This window comes from Periplaneta americana, chromosome 4 (assembly GCF_040183065.1).
Source record: "Periplaneta americana isolate PAMFEO1 chromosome 4, P.americana_PAMFEO1_priV1, whole genome shotgun sequence".
NCBI lineage: Eukaryota > Metazoa > Arthropoda > Insecta > Blattodea > Blattidae > Periplaneta > Periplaneta americana.
Window position 1 is genome coordinate 75,402,419 of NC_091120.1, and position 19,912 is coordinate 75,422,330.

Genomic DNA, 19,912 nt, shown 5'->3' on the forward strand with positions numbered 1-19,912 from the left:
ATATTTTTTTAACTATCTAATCTAAGTCTGCCTGAAGTTCTAAGCTATTCAAAATTAATACAGTAGGACAAATCTGCAGTTCACGTGACTTTTTAAAATTTCTGACTTAATTAGCAAAGTGACCTACTAGCCTAGCATACTAGCTAGGTCATATGAACACTGTGACCTTTATGTGACATAATTTTGTTCACTCCTTGCTTAATGAATATGCCATCATAGTGGCCTTTCCAGTTATTCATATCATTTCATTGGCTGGATCCCATTCCAGTCAAGGAGAGGAGTACACTTTACTTGTCATCATGCCAGGACTGTATTTTTAGACGTTCCCTTCTCCTGCCACCTCATAAGAATTCTGAATTCCCACCCATTAACCTCCCACCAGCACCCTCCTTCCCTCCAATAAGTATTTGAATTCCCAAACAGAGTTTATATCGTTCATTCACATCTTAGTCTCCAGTGAAGATGTTTTACACAAACCTGTTGCTTGTATTACTTTCTTTGAGCATCCTCGATTCTGCAATCAGCTGGGGTTTTCCAGCCGATGGAGATGAAGTACTCACACCCCAATTACGATCGGGTTTAAGTGGTCACGCATTGAAATATCAAAGTAACAGAGCTGCTTCTAATGGAGGAACTTCGAGACCCAATTTGAGGTATCAATCTGGTAATCGCACTGTGCCTGGAGTCCCTTCTGCAAGAGGAACTGAACAGAACGGGTCAGAAGCTGCAAAGGAAGAGACAACTGAGCGAGTTACAGTAGAGAACAGCCGAGAAGTCTTGGAGACACAGCATGCCACCTGTAAAGTCACAACTGAAGAACTTGTGGCTACAGCACAAGCAACTGTAACCAGGGTCCTCAAAGGATTATGTAATACGAGTAAGTGACAATTTATAACGTGTTTGAAGCATTAAATTATTAGAGACTTAATAGATACCTTGACTTGAAAGTACGAGTAGTATATAAAGTACATATAAATTTTCATTATTGCTGTTTTGTATGAATGTGGTTAAATATGTACATTTCAATTTTCGTTTATTTTTCATAATTTTATATGAAGGAAGTACTATATCATTAACTGGTCGAAATTTAAATATATAATTTTTTTAGCCAGCTGGATTTTTATCAGGACTTATATTGATTCTTTGGACATCTAGAAATATATATTTTAATTTTACCACGAATTGGTATAATTTCACATATTTGTCATGAAAGAAGAAAAAAAGGAAGGATTCCGAAATGTAGAATTTATAAATCATGTGCTAGAGGCTACTTAAAATTTATTACTTACTTGATGCAATATTTGTTACCAGATTTTTTGTTGACTGCTTAGAGACATATATAATAAGTAAAGGTACGAGTACAGACATCCTCCTCCCCCTTTTTAAATGCCATGAAGGAGGAATGGAGATAGAGCATGATTTGATGACCTTGGCATTAGAATGAGGTTGTGTGGTCAGCACTAGAGTCATGCATTACTGGCACTATGTTCAGTTCAAGTTTTCGAGTATGGCAAAGTTCGATAGTCGCCGATGTTCGCTCTACAGGAGGAAGCCTGTCGTGTTTGTTCCACCTTGTTATAAAAATGTTTGCTGTCCTCCACTCACACTCTTTCACATTTTAACCGCTTAAGGATTTTAGCACAGATCTTGCGATTAGTTTTTCACATGAAATAAGAAGAAAGGTTTTAATGTCTTGTTTGCCTCTCTCATGTTCGAACTTTGTAGGACACTAATAAGCACTACACTCTGACTGACTTTCCTCGACTCTCCTGGAAAGAAACCGTTCTTGAAGTTTGGTAATGAGGAAAATACCACCACTACCTGGAGTTGAATCCGAGATCTTTCAGAAACAAGTCAAAGGACCAAACTCTTTAAATAGATGATGACATTGACGACGACCACTGCGATGACCACCATCACCATCCAGTCTTTTACATTATTGAATGTGTTCATTTATTCCGTTTTATCTCACACTTTTTTAAATATTTAATACTGTTACTATCCAGTGTCATAGCCACATGGTCTAAAGCATCATGCCTTAGATTAGCGATACAGGATGAGTGCTGGTTTGAATTCTAATGTGGGAAGAAATTTCCTTATGAAAAATCCAGTGTATGGAACCAGTGCCTACCCAACATCGTGATGAATTTTGGGAGCTAGGTACAGTTAATAGTGAAAGCCAACCATAACAGCTAGAGGGATCATCGTGCTAACCACACGTTACAACGTACTGATTGGATGATCGTTTACCTCTTTGAGGCATATGGACGCGAGGTTAGTAGTTGGCTTATAGGCTTTGACCCGTCATGGGCTATCGCGCAACATTTGTTTTGTAGTCCTGTTAATACATGGAAATATTTCAAATAAATACGTCTTTTTATGTGCTCTGAACCACTTTAGACCATTTTAACAGTGATATGTATGTATATATGTGTGAGATTGCATCGTGAAATATTACAGACAAAATTGCTAAGGATAAATCAAAATTATCGTAAATCAGTATTCAAATGTAGTAAAATTCTATATCTAGACCTCAATAGTTTTGTAGAAAGGTCAATTCCTAAGGCTATTGTTGAAAGACTTGCGATATTAATGTACAGAAATTCTTCGAATTCAGTATTGAGAATCAAATAACATTATTTATACTGTATATGTTTGAAAATTTGCAAATGCATTTTTTTCCTAAATGCTACATACTGTACTGAAGAACATAAGGTTTGTGAACGTGAGAAATTGAATAACTTTATACCTAGTGGTAATGTTACAATTTAATATTGAATTTGATATTTATTTATAAAATTTACAGCAATTATTAATTTTGGTGTGTTAAGTTATGCAACTTATGTCTTATTCACATTTGTTTTCTCTCCTGAATTTTATATTGACATGTTATTTGTGTATTTTATACTAATTAATTTCTTTCAAATGTTGTTGACTATGATCCTTTTTACTCCTGGTGGTTTGGCAGAGTTAAAAACTCAATTTGCCATTATATTTATTTGTTTAGTTAGGTTAATAGCAGACTGTCATTTGGCTTTAAAATTATCCATTTTGAGCGCTTCTTTGCTGTTAGTTATTTCGTAATATTCCGTAGTTTTCTTACTTACAAATACTCTAGACCTATAGAAACAATTTTCAACACTCCAGAAGCCACGTTTCTTCACAGGATAGTAATATTGGTAATGAGGCTAGTTTGAGATAAAGTTGGAAATAGGCTAAGTAATCTTAACAAATTTGACCGTGAATGTTTATGATCTTATAAACTTGAAAAGATTCCAAGATTCTTGACTCCAAAACATGTGACATGTTTTCATTTTCGTTCTCCCTTACTCTGTCTTAAATTTTTTCTCCTACTTTCTACTGTGGGTATTTTAGTTTGAATGTTTGTGGCACACAGCCATACATTTGTTTTTATGCATCATCTGTTTTGATATTTTAATTTAGCACCATGACGCCTATGTATTAGTCATATGCTGGAAGATAAAATTGGATGAGACAAGCAAGTACAGTAACAGTCAGATCTAATAACAGTGACTGTTTTCTTTTATTGTTTTTAGTCTCTGAAAAATTGTGAATCATTTTACTATGGAAATTATTACGAGTACAGTACCTATTTATAAATTAACAGTAGTAGAACCAATAGCCAACAATAAAAAAATAGCACGATTACATATCTAATGTGAAACAGGAAATAAAGTTTTCATTTCACATAAAATGCACAAAAGAAACACGATATCAGTGTCATAAAGTTATCATTTTGTGTTTTCACATTTCACAATATACAGAGTGGAAGTAATATAACTGTGCAGGTTTTAACAGCTTATTCCTTCGATGGAGTAGAACAAAAAATTCTGATACCATATTGCCCCAAATGAATACTTTTCTCAGAAAAAAAAAAAAAAAACTTTTTTCTCCTAAATGTTAACACTATTTTACTCAGTAAATGCTATCCGTACATTTCAAATTTTTACTCTTATCATTAGAGAAACTGATAGGAATAATTGATCCTTCTGCAGTTTTTCAATAAAATGGACGTTTTTCTTGCAAATTAAATAATAACATTAACACATATCGTTATTTCCTGCCATTAGGAAGTCTGGTAACCCTACTGGAATGACTAACATATGGAAAAATTCAGATGTTCAGATCGAGTGCGTGTGTGATTTTGTACATGAGCTGGCAACATGCTGTTGCCAAACTATACAGACTTTTAGCTTAATTTTCTAATTGGCCATACGATAAATTTTTAAATGTAATCTTCATCTTACGATGTTTGGGTGACGTATATACGTCCATTGATGTGACATATTAATGAATACTATATGTTTGGGTGACGTTATGTCACATCAATGGACGTATATACGTCACCCAAACATCGTAAGATGAAGATTACATTTGTAAAGTTTCTTTCCAGCCATAAGCAGTCAATGGACATATATACGTCACCCAAACATCGTAAGATGAAGATTACATTTGTAAAGTTTCTTTCCAGCCATAAGCAGTGCTGACTAAGATCAGACGCTATGGACAGTACTCTATAACAGAGTCGCCAGTATGAAAGGATAATTCCGAGCCTTTGGCGTGAGACGAACTCGATAGCTCAGTGGTAGAGTGCCTGACCGGAGACCAGGAAGTCGCAGGTTCGATTCCCGCTCGAGGTTGTGAAATTTTTCTTTCATACCATGGCATGATTGTGACTATAATAGTATTTAATTCAATAAATTTTTTATTTATTTTAATATATTCAATTGCCCCCTTCAATCTGTACATTATATCACGTCCACACCCTATATAGTATACCAAGAATGGATAACAGGAATCCTTCTACAAATTTTGAATTACTGACCCAGAGGAAAAAGATTAGGAAAACATTTAAAACGTCTAAATGTTGATTTCATGTTGTGTGCCGAAATGAACCTACTGGTGAAGTAGTGGGGGATTGTGACAATGATATGATGATGGTGGTCCAGATTTTTTTCTTTGTAATTAAACAATTTCAGTATAGGCTTACTTTTCTGTTTAATGTCCGTTGGATCCTAATATGTGAATCCTTTTAAACATAAAAAGGGCTAAATGGTACTTAAGGACCTAATTGGGATAAATGGGCATCTCGCAGAAAAAATTATGCAAATGGCTAATTTTTCTCAAATTTCGCATAGATATAAAATTTCTTGAATAAAATAAAAAGAAATACAAAATTAGTAGGGATCCCTTTTTTATAGTGAATACGAATCTTAAATTTCTGTATAAAAATTTGTTTAATTTCGGTGTTATTTCGCACAAAAAAATATTTATTTATGTTAGGTGTTATTTCACATTTAAAAATTTTAAATTTTTAACTTTCTTCATCATTATATACCTTACCGATACTTCTACATAGACTAGAGGTCTGTATCATCAAGGGAATCTTAAGATTACAATACTTACAATTTTCTGTCAGTACTTACATGACATTGTATAAAAGTTTATGTAACAGTCTCCCATTCTGTTTGAATAATATAAACTCATAGGCAGTACAAAACTTTATATTTAAAAATAAAATCACTCAAAAGCTGGTTTGAATATGGGATTCAAAATTCTGTATTGAAATAGGTTTGAATATTAAATTAAAAACCAATCAATCTTCTTAATGTATCCAGTTGTTTGCTGACAACATGAAGTCCACTATAGTCCACTGTAGTCTATTAAATTAAAAATGCTGCACATAAATATCAATCTTAGGGTATACTTTAAATTAAAATTTCGCAAAAAAAAATAAATAAATAAAATAAAATAAAATAAATAAATAAAATAAAATAAAATAAATAAATAAATAAAAAAATAAAATTTATCTTGAAAAATACTAATTTTGAGGAAATCGGTGTGTAACCTCCTGAGTCCTGAGACATTTGTTGTTTTATTTTTAAAGTTAAATATACCGGTAATTCTACACTTCAAAAACTGTCACTGACATGAGGAGAAACGCTTTTCTCGACTTTAAACTTGTGGTATTTTGACCTCGTAGGGCTTCAAACATAAAATGTTTGCTTTTGTTACCTGAAAATCTGTATTTCGTGAATCCGTGATTTGCGAAAATTAGGTATCTTTAATAATTAGTAAATTTTAAATTTTTCAGAAATGCCATGTTCGTTTAAAACAGAGAACTAAACATGTGCATAGTGTATTGTTGTAAGAACAATTTTACCCTCTGCTACTTGTATAAAAAGAGTATCTAGCGTCATTTTCAAGTCTCATGCAGTAACTCCTACAGAAGTTGGTTTTGGTACAGTACAGTAACTTACAAAATGTAAGAACTTTAAGAAATAAAATTTTTCTTGCTAAATTTAAAATTTATAGGCAATGTCCCTAGGTACGATTGTCCCAGGATACAGCATCTTCTCCTTTTACTTCCAATCGAATGCTGATAAATATATTATATCAAGTATCCTACTATGTCAAGTACGAGGATGTATCAAAAGGTAAGGTAACCAGAGTTCTCATGGACATACTTCATTTCACAAGCAGATATATTGATACACAGTAATATGGCACTGGTATGCATCACTTTTCAACATAGTCAGCATGCTTGTCCAAGCACTTGTTCCAACAGTAGGCCAAAGTGTCGTCGGGATAGAAGAAATCTGCTTCAAGTCCCTGAAGTCACACCATGATGGCTTGGTAAACAGCCATATCAGTGTTGAATCGCCTATCATTCAGGTACTTCTTCAACGGTCCGAAGTTATGGAAATCACCGTGTTCCAGGTTGGGGTAGTAGGGAGCATGGTCCAATATCTCGCACCAGAAGCGCTATTTGAGACATGACATTCACACCATACATTGGAACAAGTTGACGGTGAATTTCTGCTGGTAGGTGCCCTTCAGACGCAAAAACCGGTTCATACTACGCACTTCCATGTTTGAACATGATTCTGTGCATGCAGGCATCTTACAACTGATCTTCGAGAGTCTGACGCAACATATGTGCCATCTAATGGCTGCGTGAGAAAGCTGTGGTCTGCTGATGCGGAGTCCTGGTGGAAAATTCGAACAAGAGGAGGAATTATGTCACCTCTGAGATTTCTTGTTACTTTACTTTTTAATCACTCTCATGTACTTTTTTCCCCCTACGTTGTGTGTATAGAGTTTTGCATTAAATGTCAAATGTGATTGTTATTTACAGTATATTGTTTGTGATGAGTTATTTTGTATTATCAGAGGAAATGGAAGATAGGTTCCATAATTTGGAGACACAACTAGCTGATCAGCTGAATGTCATCAAAACGATGTTACTCAACATAGAGGATAGAATTACAGAACAAGATCAAGCATCAAGACGGGCACAGAGACGCATAATGGGGACCGTGTTAAGGCAGTGCCAGACTACTGCTCCAGCCGGAATGGCCTATAACAGTGGGTTAGTTTCACTTAAATTTTTGTTACGTAGTGTTGTATAATAATTATTCTTATACAGATGAAAAGCATGGTTATTTTGTGTGCTGCATTTGAGATCCTTAATTTACGAGTATATTTGACTTAATTGAAACTCTTAATTTATTTACAGGTTAAATAGTTCATAAAATATAGAAATAAATACATTATCTTGAAATAAACTGTAGTTGGTTCCTGTGTATTGTTGATCAGTAGAGACTGGCACAATCTGAAGAAAATTTTGCCAAATATGAAATTAATTTTGTCAGGATATAAAAACATGAAAGGAATATTTCAATGCTAAAATATCTCATAACTTAAACCAGACCTGCACAAGGTTTGCGCTCTCTGAGTCGGCTCACAGCTCGAGAGCAGAATGCAAATATTGGCTGCACTCTGTATAAGGGTGGACTGAAAGAAGGTGTGATCTCGTACAAAATGTACACAAAAGTACTAGTACCAGTACGAGTGTTCATGAAATTAATTCCGGTTCAGTGTTTACAAAACTATCTTGGATTATTATTACTTAGTAAAGAAATATTTATTTTACAGAAATAATAGAAACTCTATAGCTACTTAAATATACAATATCATTTTGTTATATTTTTATTTATCAGTACATCAAAACGGGGTTTTATGCTGTTGGCAGCTGAAGGGAACAGTACTGATCGTAATGAAACGTCAGTTACAGATGTTCAATGACTGGGTTTATTAAAGTTGATAATAGAAAACAGTTGCTCACAAATATAAATGTTGAGCCAAACATAGCAATCATTTTCACAGCCAGCTTGTGTAGTCGTGGATATTATTGCTGAGGTTTAATCTTGTAATATTCAACCAGACTAATAGTATTATTTAAACGGTCTTTAGCCCTTAGACCACATTGAAGATCAAGAAGTTCAAGGTGTAAATCGTATGACACTGTTTCAACTGGTGTTGAAGGAATTTATTATGATAACTTTAAACTTCTTTCCAATTAAGACAAGATCTTGGACCCTAGAATTAAATTAATTTTGAATTTCAATTAATATTTACATATAATCGTTTAACCTGGCTTAATCACGAGCAGTTTCTATCGTTGGAAAATGAGCCATGTTACCTTCCCGAAACTGATTTATGAGAAGTGTAAGTTTACGACTGAAATCCCATACTTTATTCAACATATCAACAATGAGCTGGCCTTTTCCCTGAAGAGAGATATTTAAATTGTTGAAGATTAATAAATTCTAACGTGCCCTACTTCATGTAATAATGCAACTTTCAACTCCTGAAACTTTTTACTGCGACCTTCACCAACAAAACCATCATATCTCTATGTATGGACTAGTAATGACGCATTATATTATACCGGGTTCAAATCCCGATGCCGGAGAGAATTTTTCTCTGTTCCACTCTTCCATCAGCATTATATTATGTTTTCCTCTTTCTTTCAAACTTTTGTGGTAGATAAATATTGACTCCAGCTGCTGTGAAAAAAATAAGCATTCTCCCATGCAATATTGAAAGAATTTGCCTGATGATCACGTTTCTGTCTTTTAGATTCCATCATTATGTAGCCGTAGATAGGCAAAGTGAAATAATTACTGATAATACACACTACACCAGATAACTGCGTGGATTATCCTCTACCTATAGCAGGCCTACGTCATTCCGACGTACCTTTCCGGTGGGCTGTTAGACGTCTCTCCTGCTCTGAAGGAGCGGCCACGCTCAATGAGCACTGTTTGTGCAGGCCTGTTCTAAGCCATTTAGAGCATGTTTACATTATTATTTACAAAATAAGCCTTTAGAGATAAATAGTTTTGACTGTACTGTTATTTAATATGGTACCAAATAAAATACCGGTACAATAAATCTGCATAAGTAATGAAACAATTTGTCAGCTTCATCAAACCTTTACCTGAGAATGCAAGAACTAGGTATTGGAAACTCAATTTTTTACGTTGAAGAGAAAAAAATCTTCTTACATTTGCTGGATTCAACAATGGTTACAATACAACACAATTTTTCTGTATTTTCTTGCACAAGATTACATCTTCTGTCAGTTAATATTGTTTTGTACGATGAAAAACCTCTTCATTACCTCTTTATTAATAGTATTTAAGACAAATTTATTGATAGACTCATTAATGAGTGGCAGTAAATTACAGTGTACTGGTAATATCTAAATGTATGCACAATATACCTACTGAATGTAAAGTAGAAGCAGGTTTTTTGTAGTAAATTTTAATAATGACGAAATGTAATGTTTAGAATGTTTGTTGTGTTATATTTCGTCTTTTCTCTTCAAACAAAATTCCATTTCATAAACTCATATTCTTTAATAAAATGTATGCTTTAATACAGCCATAAATATTTTAGTGTCATAATATTTTAGTCCACTCCTTTCTTCAGAAAATGCTTGAATTAATGAAACCTCATTCTTGACCCCATTGTTCATTTTGAGAAGGATGATCAACAAGCCAGTAACATTAACGATGAAAAGTCTATTTACAACCCATGTATTCCTCACTTCAGTGAGAGATACAAAATGAATATTAATACATGGGAAGTGAAAGGACTTCTTTTTGGCGCTAGGGGAACTTCATTTAAGTTAACCAAAACCATTCTCCTTTCTCTTAAATTTTCTAATGAGGACTTTAACAAAATTTGTCTAATGGTATTGAGAGATTCATTATCCATTTTACACACTCACTTGTATAATACTATGTAATTTTTTTTTCACTTCATTTCATTACTCTTCAATGTATTTTCATCTCATGTTTCTCCGAAATCAAATTGTACTTTATTTTTAAATTTATCATTGTTCTGTATTCTCTCCGCAAATCATATTGTATTTTATTTTTAATTTAACCTCTGCTTTGTATTCTGGATCCTAGTGGTCAGCCGTAGATTTCGGCCAGATGTCCCAAATTGTGGAATTTGTTGTTGTGTTGCTGTTAACAAAATATGGTAGCAGTATGTGATTGCAGTACTGACCAAACCCAGATTTTAAGATTTTGTATTATTGGCTATTCAGACTCATGAATGTTTAAGTTTTTGATGGCTTTAAAATTCTCTGCTGATGAATGCGTCGTTTTGTTCACGCAGGAAAACAAGTTCAACAACCCTTGAACAAGATGAGGAAACCGAGATGACGTGGGATGACGAGGATTCTTCCAGTGTCATTTCTGAGAGTCCCCGTGACAAGGAAATCAATCGTTACAACAGTACCATTCATGCAGAACCTATCCTTGGACAACCATATAGCAGGTCTGTAGCATATTTAATCATGAGTGCCGGTACAGAAATACCTAGGTAGCTTACCTTTATGACTTCTTTTATTACGTTATTTTTATATGCATGTAAAGTGTTTCAGCACACATATCTCTCGCTTTAATTGATGGTCACTCTTACCCTCCTCCCACTAACTATATTACAGTTCATAATCATTAGTTCGTACACTGTATTGCATTTTATTGGATGCTGACATACAAACAGTACCGTACCAGGGGTTAGGTAAAATGAGTTTCACTTACCTTGTTTATTATAGTGGGTCCAGTTTTTTCAGATTATAATAAACAATAGTCCTAGTATAAAGCACGAAAATTGTACTTTATTCATTTAGTGAGATCTCTAATGTTATCATTCTGTAGCTAACGAGCACCGTTATCCATAAACAAAATTTGTGTTTCATAAGCATACGATGATCTACCAAGTAATATTAAGGGGAGAGGTATAGTTTTTCATTTGTGTAAATTAAGTGAACGTAATTTAACCTAATGAACACCGTTATCCATAAACAAAATTTGTGTTTCATAAGCATACAATGATCTACCAAGTAATATTAAGGGGAGAGTACAGTTTTTCATTTGTGTAAATTAAGTGAACGTAATTTAACCTAACGAGCACTGTTATCCATAAACAAAATTTGTGTTTCATAAACATACAATGATCTACCAAGTAATATTAAGGGGAGAGGTACAGTTTTTCATTTGTGTAAATTAAGTGAATGTAATTTAACCTAACGAGCACCGTTATCCATAAACAAAATTTGTGTTTCATAAACATACAATGATCTACCAAGTAATATTAAGGGGAGAGGTACAGTTTTTCATTTGTGTAAATTAAGTGAACGTAATTTAACCTAATGAGCACCGTTATCCATAAACAAAATTTGTGTTTCATAAACATACAATGATCTACCAAGTAATATTAAGGGGAGAGGTACAGTTTTTCATTTGTGTAAATTAAGTGTACGTAATTTAACCTAATGAGCACCGTTATCCATAAACAAAATTTGTGTTTCATAAACATACAATGATCTACCAAGTAATATTAAGGGGAGAGGTACAGTTTTTCATTTGTGTAAATTAAGTGTACGTAATTTAACCTAATGAGCACCGTTATCCATAAACAAAATTCGTATTTCATAAACATACAATGATCTACCAAGTAATATTAAGGGGAGAGGTACAGTTTTTCATTTGTGTAAATTAAGTGAACGTAATTTAACGTAACGAGCACCGTTATCCATAAACAAAATTCGTATTTCATAAACATACAATGATCTACCAAGTAATATTAAGGGGAGAGGTACAGTTTTTCATTTGTGTAAATTAAGTGAACGTAATTTAACCTAACGAGCACCGTTATCCATAAACAAAATTTGTGTTTCATAAACATACAATGATCTACCAAGTAATATTAAGGGGAGAGGTACAGTTTTTCATTTGTGTAAATTAAGTGAACGTAATTTAACCTAACGAGCGCTGTTATCCATAAACAAAATTCGTATTTCATAAACATACAATGATCTACCAAGTAATATTAAGGGGAGAGGTACAGTTTTTCATTTGTGTAAATTAAGTGAACGTAATTTAACCTAACGAGCACCATTATCCATAAACAAAATTTGTGTTTCATAAACACACAATGATCTACCAAGTAATATTAAGGGGAGAGGTACAGTTTTTCATTTGTGTAAATTAAGTGAACGTAATTTAATCTTTCATATCTCAGTACCAGTATCTTTTAGTTCTAGTGAAATGAAATTTTTGACATACTTGAAGTACTTTCATTCCTCTTTATTTTCCTTTCAATTAGTTGTAGTTTTTGATAAATTTCTTTAAAATTTCTTTCCGTTTCTGTGTTGAGCAGATTCCGCAATATCTATACTAATAATACATCTGTGACCGAAATTTTTCTGGTAATTTTCGATTTTCCAAAAATAATTGGTGCCAACATGTATAATTAATCCTGCTGAAACCAAAAATCGCTTTTTTGAAATTTTTGTTTGTATGTCTGTCTGTCTGTCTGGATGTTTGTTACCTTTTCACGCGATAATGACTGAACCGATTTATATGAAAATTGGAATATAAATTAAGTTCGTTGTAACTTAGAAGGGTTCAGAACCATGGTGGGCCAAGCGCCATTTACAAAAGACGTAGAAAACAAGGGTTAAAATTAAGATATTACCATAATTCAATGGAAACATATAGCAAGTAATATAAAGTATACACATTAAAACTAAATGATATGACAATCTTCATTAAACTATGGTTGCATGTAATAACAGTTAAAAAACATGTTAAAGGAATTGTCATTGCAACAAATGAGTGCTCTCTGGACCAAAATTATCGAATTTTAATTTTTTTAAATACAATTTAAATTAAGTAACATATTAAACGATTTATCCTTCTATCAAACATGAATGTTCCCTGGATCAACTGTCCTATTTTAATTATGTAATTACTTTATATTTATTTCTAACAGGTGCAGCGGAGCACACGGGTATGGCTAATACAAAATAAATAACACTATAATGCCTATTCCATCCATTGGGACTAGAGTATTTGTTCGCATTGAACAAGTTTCCGCCTTATTAATGTTCCATTTTGATCAAGTTTTACTGAAAATTCTTTGTTCTTTATTAAATCTCTGAACCATGACTCAAGCAACAGACATGAACAGAGAACAGCGTTTTTTAAAACATTTGTTAAAAACATAAGGAATTTGGTAAAACTTTGAACTGGTTTTGTAATGGAAGTTGGTTATAAGTTTTTTTTTATTAATACCTACTACCGTAAACTGGGGTTACTTTGAACACAGAGGAAACTTTGACCATTTTTTTTCAGAAAATCATATTTAGGTTTCTACATGCTGCACTTGTTATAGATGGAGGTAAATTTGGTATGGGAATTATTTTATGATAATTTACCTCCCCTCTATAACAAATGCAGCATGTAGAGACCTAAATATGATTTTCTGAAAAATGGTCAAAGTTTCCTCTGTATTCAAAGTAACCCCAGTTTACGGTACCGTAAGTTAGTGAGGCATACTGAAAAGAAAATATATTTTCTTTTTGTCTTGTGGAATAAGTAGTCTATATCCTTACTAAACTGAAATGTAGTATTACTATGTAGCCTATTACAGGTATTAGTGTAGCTGAGAATAAGAGAAGTGAAGTAGTTTAATAAAGTGTGATAAATTAGAAGGAGAGATAAGTGAAAGTGAAAGGACATGAAAGACATAGTTAAGAGCAGGCATGGTATTATGGTCATGATTCGTCTGTATTTTAAACTGTGAAAAGTGTACGTAAGGGAATGCTGACCCAAATACAGAAATGTGAAGGATCTGCAGGACCGAATATATTGAGAGAAATATATATATATATCATATCATGTAGCCTATTAAATTGTTAATAACTTTATACATGAAAATAGCAGCACTTAATTTGATGACAGTTAATTCAACTGATAAAACAAAAGAAAATTTATATAGATATTTAACTGGAGTAGAATAATGAAAACCTAATAGATTTCTTAATGGTCTATTTTGAATAATTTATAAAGATCTCAAAGCAGTTTTCTTGTTATGTCTCCAAATAAATGACATATACATTAAATGAGAATGGATAAGAGCATAATATTCAATAGATAAGATATGTTGTTGTTTTCTAATGCCAGGCGTTTGACAATAAAGTTATTTGACCTCTTGCACTCCAATATTTTTCAAAGATATTATCATGACCAGCCAATGAATCACAGATTTTGAGGTGTTCCGAATCCATTTCCTGGTTTGAGTTGCACAATGGGTAGTTAGGGGACTGGTATATTCCAATTCTATCCAGGTGTTTAGCCAAACAATCATGGCCTGTTGCCAATCTAAATGCAGCTACAGACGATTTTCGTGGTAAATCGGGAATTAACTGTGGATTTTGATGCAGAGAGTTCCATTTTTTCCCTTGGGATTGTGTTATCAAATTTTGTTTGTTGAAGTCTAAGTATGTAGATAAGATATAGGTACTGGTAAAGATCTTTTAAGTCTTTTAAATGAAGGTGCCAGAAATTGGAGCAATTTTTGTTATGGACAACCAAACTATGTTTATTCCATATTAAATGTTAAACCTAAAAATTTAACTGATGCAATTTTTTGTATTGCAGAATTATTAAACTTTATTTCTTTTGGAATAATCAAATTAAAAGAGGGTTTGGTAAAAATACTGTACACAGTTTTAGTCGCATTCATAGAAAGATTATTTTCGATTAAACAATTTTCAAGAGTAAAAATTTCTGTCTTAATCTTTACAAACAATTCTTCAATGAAGTGATGAGATGTTTCAAAACATTTAGAGATAATTGTACAATGTGAATATAATTTTGATTTGTAGCCTATATATAGTTTCTTCTATGGTTTTGGTTATTTACAGTGCCCGAAGCAGAGCTTTCACTTATTACTGGCGTATCAGTGGTATGGATTACAAGTTGAAAGGATGGAATCATCGTAGATCCCTACGCAGTCCTTCCTTCTACATCTCTCCAGGTGGTTATCGCATGTACATTCGCGTGTATCCACGTCAGAATGAGGAAAACGTGTATGTACATGTTGGTCTAACACGGGGAGACTTTGACGACAATCTTCCTTGGCCATTCAAATTGAAGCACAGAGTCAATATCCTCGATCAGGTGTCATCTGAAGATGGAGCCCAGGAAGACATTAGCTCCCGTGTGTGGGATCCAACTGTGCTATGTAGTGGATTCAACTGGCAGAAGCCGACAACAGGTGACAACTACGAGTGTGTGGGGCTTGGATTCCCTCACAGTGTGATCCGGTCCAGGGACTACATCCGTGATGATTCAATTGTTATCAAACTTACTGTCTATCTAGATTAAGAATCGAGAATGAAAAAAAATATCATTCTTCTTCTGCCCATGAAAGATATATACATATATATCTTTCTATCTGTTCCATCCTCATTTCTATCTCTATACCCCTCTTTTCCTTTAGTTTATATTCGAGTGAGTAGTGACATTTATAGAATCTTCATTCATAATAATAATAATAATTCAATCTTCCTCAACTTGGTGAGGTTGCCAAAGACAAAGAATGTTAAACAGTAACATTTAAAATGATATTAAAAATGTCTTACAAGAAATTTGTTTACAAGGAACTAAAATTTGCAGTAGATAATATTTCACATAATGAAAATTTATAAAAATACAGATAAAAAAATTGACTGAAAAAATTCAACTGTAATTTGAATTGAAATACAAATGTCGCCGTAAAATCTGCAGAGAACTCTTCAAAGCTATAATAGAAATTTCCTTAATTGTTGTTGTTGGGACTCCAAATTTATGACAGAATGACAAATTGTTTTGTTATGGTCCCTCTAGCACCCACCATTAATCCGATGACTTTTATATCCCTGAGTTTATATGATGTTTTATAATTAGGGATAGTGGGTTCATAAATTCTCCTTTTCTCTAGATTAACCTCCTCAGGTTGATTCTGATGCGTCTCGAATCTGATGGTCGGATCCAGAATATAACCTTTTGTCTCTCCAGGTTTAAAAACATACTGTTTAGATGATCCTTCTGATGTTGGTAATTTCTTTCTGAAACTATTTTAGCTTTCTGTTGTGTTTAGATTGTTATATGCAAGCAGAATAATTCCTAATATGGATAACAAAATGTTTATTTTTGTCAGATCTTTAATAAGAAAGGCACACTGTGAAATTAATGACACTTTGTATAATAAAAAGTAAAGATACAAAAATGTTTTAAGTAATTTTTAATATACATCTTGATTACACACTTTTAAAACTTTATCATTAAAGATTTGGTACGGCAAATTTGTTATATAAACAACTTTTCTGTTTAATTGAAAATATGCTGGTCATATATCTTAGTTAATTACTAGTTTCGGCCTGATTTTGGACATCTTCAATTTATAGCCAGGTCGTTGCTTGTTTCTGGTTTTTTCTTGTTGCCTTGTTGGTGGAGGTGGGTGCATTTACGATCGGTAGTATCATGACAAGTAGGGTGTGAGTTCTGAAATTTTATTGTATGTGAGGTATATTGTGGATGTGTTTTGTATCTCTGTATATTTCATACCGGTACTGTTCCAGCATATTTAGTTCCTGATTTTTCAGTTCAATATGTTTAATACAGAACATATCAACACCAACTACAATTACAGCAACAAAAAACAGGCATGGAAATGCTACATATTGAACAGACTTAGGTCTGGAAAAGGTTTTTGACAGAGTGGATTGTTCGTATGAAATAACGAGTCAGAGTGTGGAGAGGAATAAAAATGTCAGAAGGAAGTGGAATAGGGGGAGGAGTACGTCAAGGATGCCCTTTATCACCTACCCTGTTCAACATTTACCTGAAGGTTTTAGTGAAAAACTGTTTTCAGAACATGGGAGGGAGTGATAGGAGAAAGAAGAATAAAGTGCCTAAGATTTGCTGATGATATGGCTTTTTTTTTAGCAGAGGACGAGATTATACTAAGGGACTGCTACTAGAGCTAAATGATAACTGTGAGCAGTATGGGATGAAAATACATACAAAAGCAAGACGAAGACCATGGTTATCGGAAGAAAAATAAAGAAGGTAAATGCGCAAATTCCAAATTAAGTAGTAGAACAAGTGGACAGCTTCAAATACTTGGAGTGTACTATAAGTAGTAACATGAGCTGCTGCCAGGAAGTCAAAAGGACGATAGCAATGGCAAAGGAAGCTTTTAATAGAAAAAGGAGCATCTTATGCGGACCTCTGGAAAAAGAACTAAGGAAGAGATTAGTGAAGTTCTTTGTGTGGAGTGTGACATTATATGGGATAGAAACATGGACATTATGTCAAAGTGAAGAGAAACGACTAGAAGCATTTGAAATATGGATATACAGAAGAATGGAGCATGTGAAATGGACAGATAAAATAAAAAACTAAGCTGTGCTAGAAAGAGTGGGTGAAGAAAGAATAATACTGAAACTGATCAGGAAGAGGAAAAAAATTGGCTGGGTCACTGGCTGAGAATAAACTACCTATTGAAGAATTCACTGGAAGAATTGGTGAACAGAAAGAAGTTTGGGGCAGAAGAAGGTATCAGATGATAGACAACATTAAAATAAAGGTCTATGGATTGTATGCAGAGACTAAGACGAAGGTGGAAAATAGGAAAGATTAGAGAATGGTGGGTTTACAGTGAAGGACCTGCCCCTGGGCAGAAAACTGTGAATGAATGAAAAATTATGTTTCAGGAAATGTATTGTGGCTATTCATTGATACTGCACAACTATGATACAATAGGAGGCTGGCGATTCTTTGTAAATGTAGATCAGTCACTTTACAGAATAATTTATGCTTCTGCAATTTTTTGGTGAGATAATTTAAAAAAAAAGCTGTAGTCTTATTGATACTTACTACACGAATTAAATAAGTACCGGTACTTATTATATTCGCCATTTTAATACATATTAATTTTCATTTTTTTCTTACTACCTGCAAAATTTATTTATGTCTCATTTAGTGTCCTATCTAGAAATGACCAATCAATATTGGCTGTTGTGCAAGTGTTTCTTTGCTTACCAAGGTACTTGACTTTGTTTTCTTACGAAGTAAGCACATCAGATCTTGAAATATAAAGTCCCATGCTATTTAAATTTGTTCTTGTTTTGAACTCAATAACAGATTACATTTAAAACTGTTATTGTATATCTTTAATAAAGTTACATTTACAATTGTAACTTACATCAGTGTCATCCACTAGAATTGCTTTAATTTTTTGTGCTGCAGTGAAGATTGCACAATTGTGTAAATTTCGAAAGTTAAAATGAATAATATTTCTTCCTTCTTTATTATAATTTAGAACACAAAATGATCTTTTCATTCATTCATAGTATTCTACCCAAGGGCAGGTCTTTCACCGCAAACCCAGCATTCTACAATCTTTCCTGTTTTCTGCCTTTCTTTTTGTCTCCACATATGATCCATATATATCTTAATGTCGTCTGTCTGATATCTTCTTTTGCCCTGAACTCCTCTCACATTCACCATTCCTTCCAGTGCCTCCTCCAGCAGGCAGTTTCTTCTCAGCCAGTGACCTAACCAATTCTTTTTCTTCCTCCTGATCAGTTTCATCATTATTCTTTCTTCACCCACTCTTTCCAACACATTCTGTCTGTCCACTTCACACGTTCCATTCTTCTCCATATCTACAGTTCAAATGCCAGTGGCGTATACTGGTTAAAGGGTTTGGGCTACCGCTGACCCTATTATTACACAAAATATATCTAACAATTACTTTAATTTTAATTACTATGGTAAAACTAATAATACAAAATTATTACATTATGTTACATTATAAACTTTTTCTTTTGTAATTTCCTTGGGCTACCACCGGTAGCCCCGGTAGCCCGCAAAATACGCCCCTGTCAAATGCTTGTATTCGCTTCTCTTCACTTCGTCGTAATGTCCATGTTTCTGCTCAAATGCCACACTCCACACAAAGCACTACTTCCTTAGTTCTTTTTCCAGAGATTCGCAGAAGATGCTCCTTTCTCTATTAAAAGCTTCCTTGGTCATTGCTATCCTCTTGACAGTAATTCATGTTACTGCTTATCAAGGGCGCACACAGGGGGTAGCCAGTGGTAGCAACTGCTACCACTGAGATGTTAATTTTTTTTACGCTTTTTTTATTTTTGTCTACGTGCTCGATACATGTTTTCTCAAACCCTCGGTAAACAATTCAACAAAAGCGAGTGTTTTAAACTACGAATGCGTGCGCAGTGTAATTTAGATTTCAGAACTGGCTATTTTTCATGTTCAGTTTTCTCTCTCTTCATCCATTCATTTCCTCTAATTTTCTAACCATCTTGCTACCACTGAGATTGGATTGTGTGGGCGCCCTTATAATAATTATCTTTTATATCTATTTATTGAGAAACAGCTGGATTCGTTTCAATAATATTACTTAGCTAATTCAGTTCAATTTTGTGAAAAATCGTAGTTAAATTTTCTAAATTTTCTGTACTAACTACTGGTATCTGTTATAATAGTTTAATATTGAAATTCTTACTTCTTATGTAGTCTTCTAGTTCATTGTGACATGCATCATTAATAAAAGAATTCTTGAAAGCTCTTGATAGTTTCGATATATTCTCACAATGCTTCAGTAGCATTTTAATACATCTTAAAGAGATTGATCCGCACTTATTAATATAGAGAGACTTGAGTTTTCG

The 19,912-nt window shown here is 33.5% G+C and overlaps 1 protein-coding gene across 1 annotated transcript; it reads left to right on the top strand.

The window, feature by feature from the left end:
• The first annotated feature begins 365 nt into the window (after positions 1-365).
• LOC138697962 (TNF receptor-associated factor 6) lies at positions 366-15,708 on the top strand. The gene is made up of 4 exons (XM_069823586.1): positions 366-877; positions 7,195-7,393; positions 10,498-10,659; positions 15,098-15,708. The coding sequence occupies exons 1-4, from the start codon at positions 463-465 to the stop codon at positions 15,558-15,560; spliced, it is 1,239 nt and encodes a 412-aa protein (XP_069679687.1). The 5' UTR covers positions 366-462; the 3' UTR covers positions 15,561-15,708.
• The last annotated feature ends 4,204 nt before the right edge of the window (positions 15,709-19,912 follow it).

Bases quoted from the DNA above. Each gene is read 5' to 3' on its own strand.
- LOC138697962 (XM_069823586.1), top strand. From the start codon at position 463: ATGTTTTACACAAACCTGTTGCTTGTATTACTTTCTTTGAGCATCCTC. The intron at 7,394-10,497 runs GTTAGTTTCACT...TTGTTCACGCAG, and splicing joins GGAATGGCCTATAACAGTGG to GAAAACAAGTTCAACAACCC. The intron at 10,660-15,097 runs GTCTGTAGCATA...GGTTATTTACAG, and splicing joins CTTGGACAACCATATAGCAG to TGCCCGAAGCAGAGCTTTCA.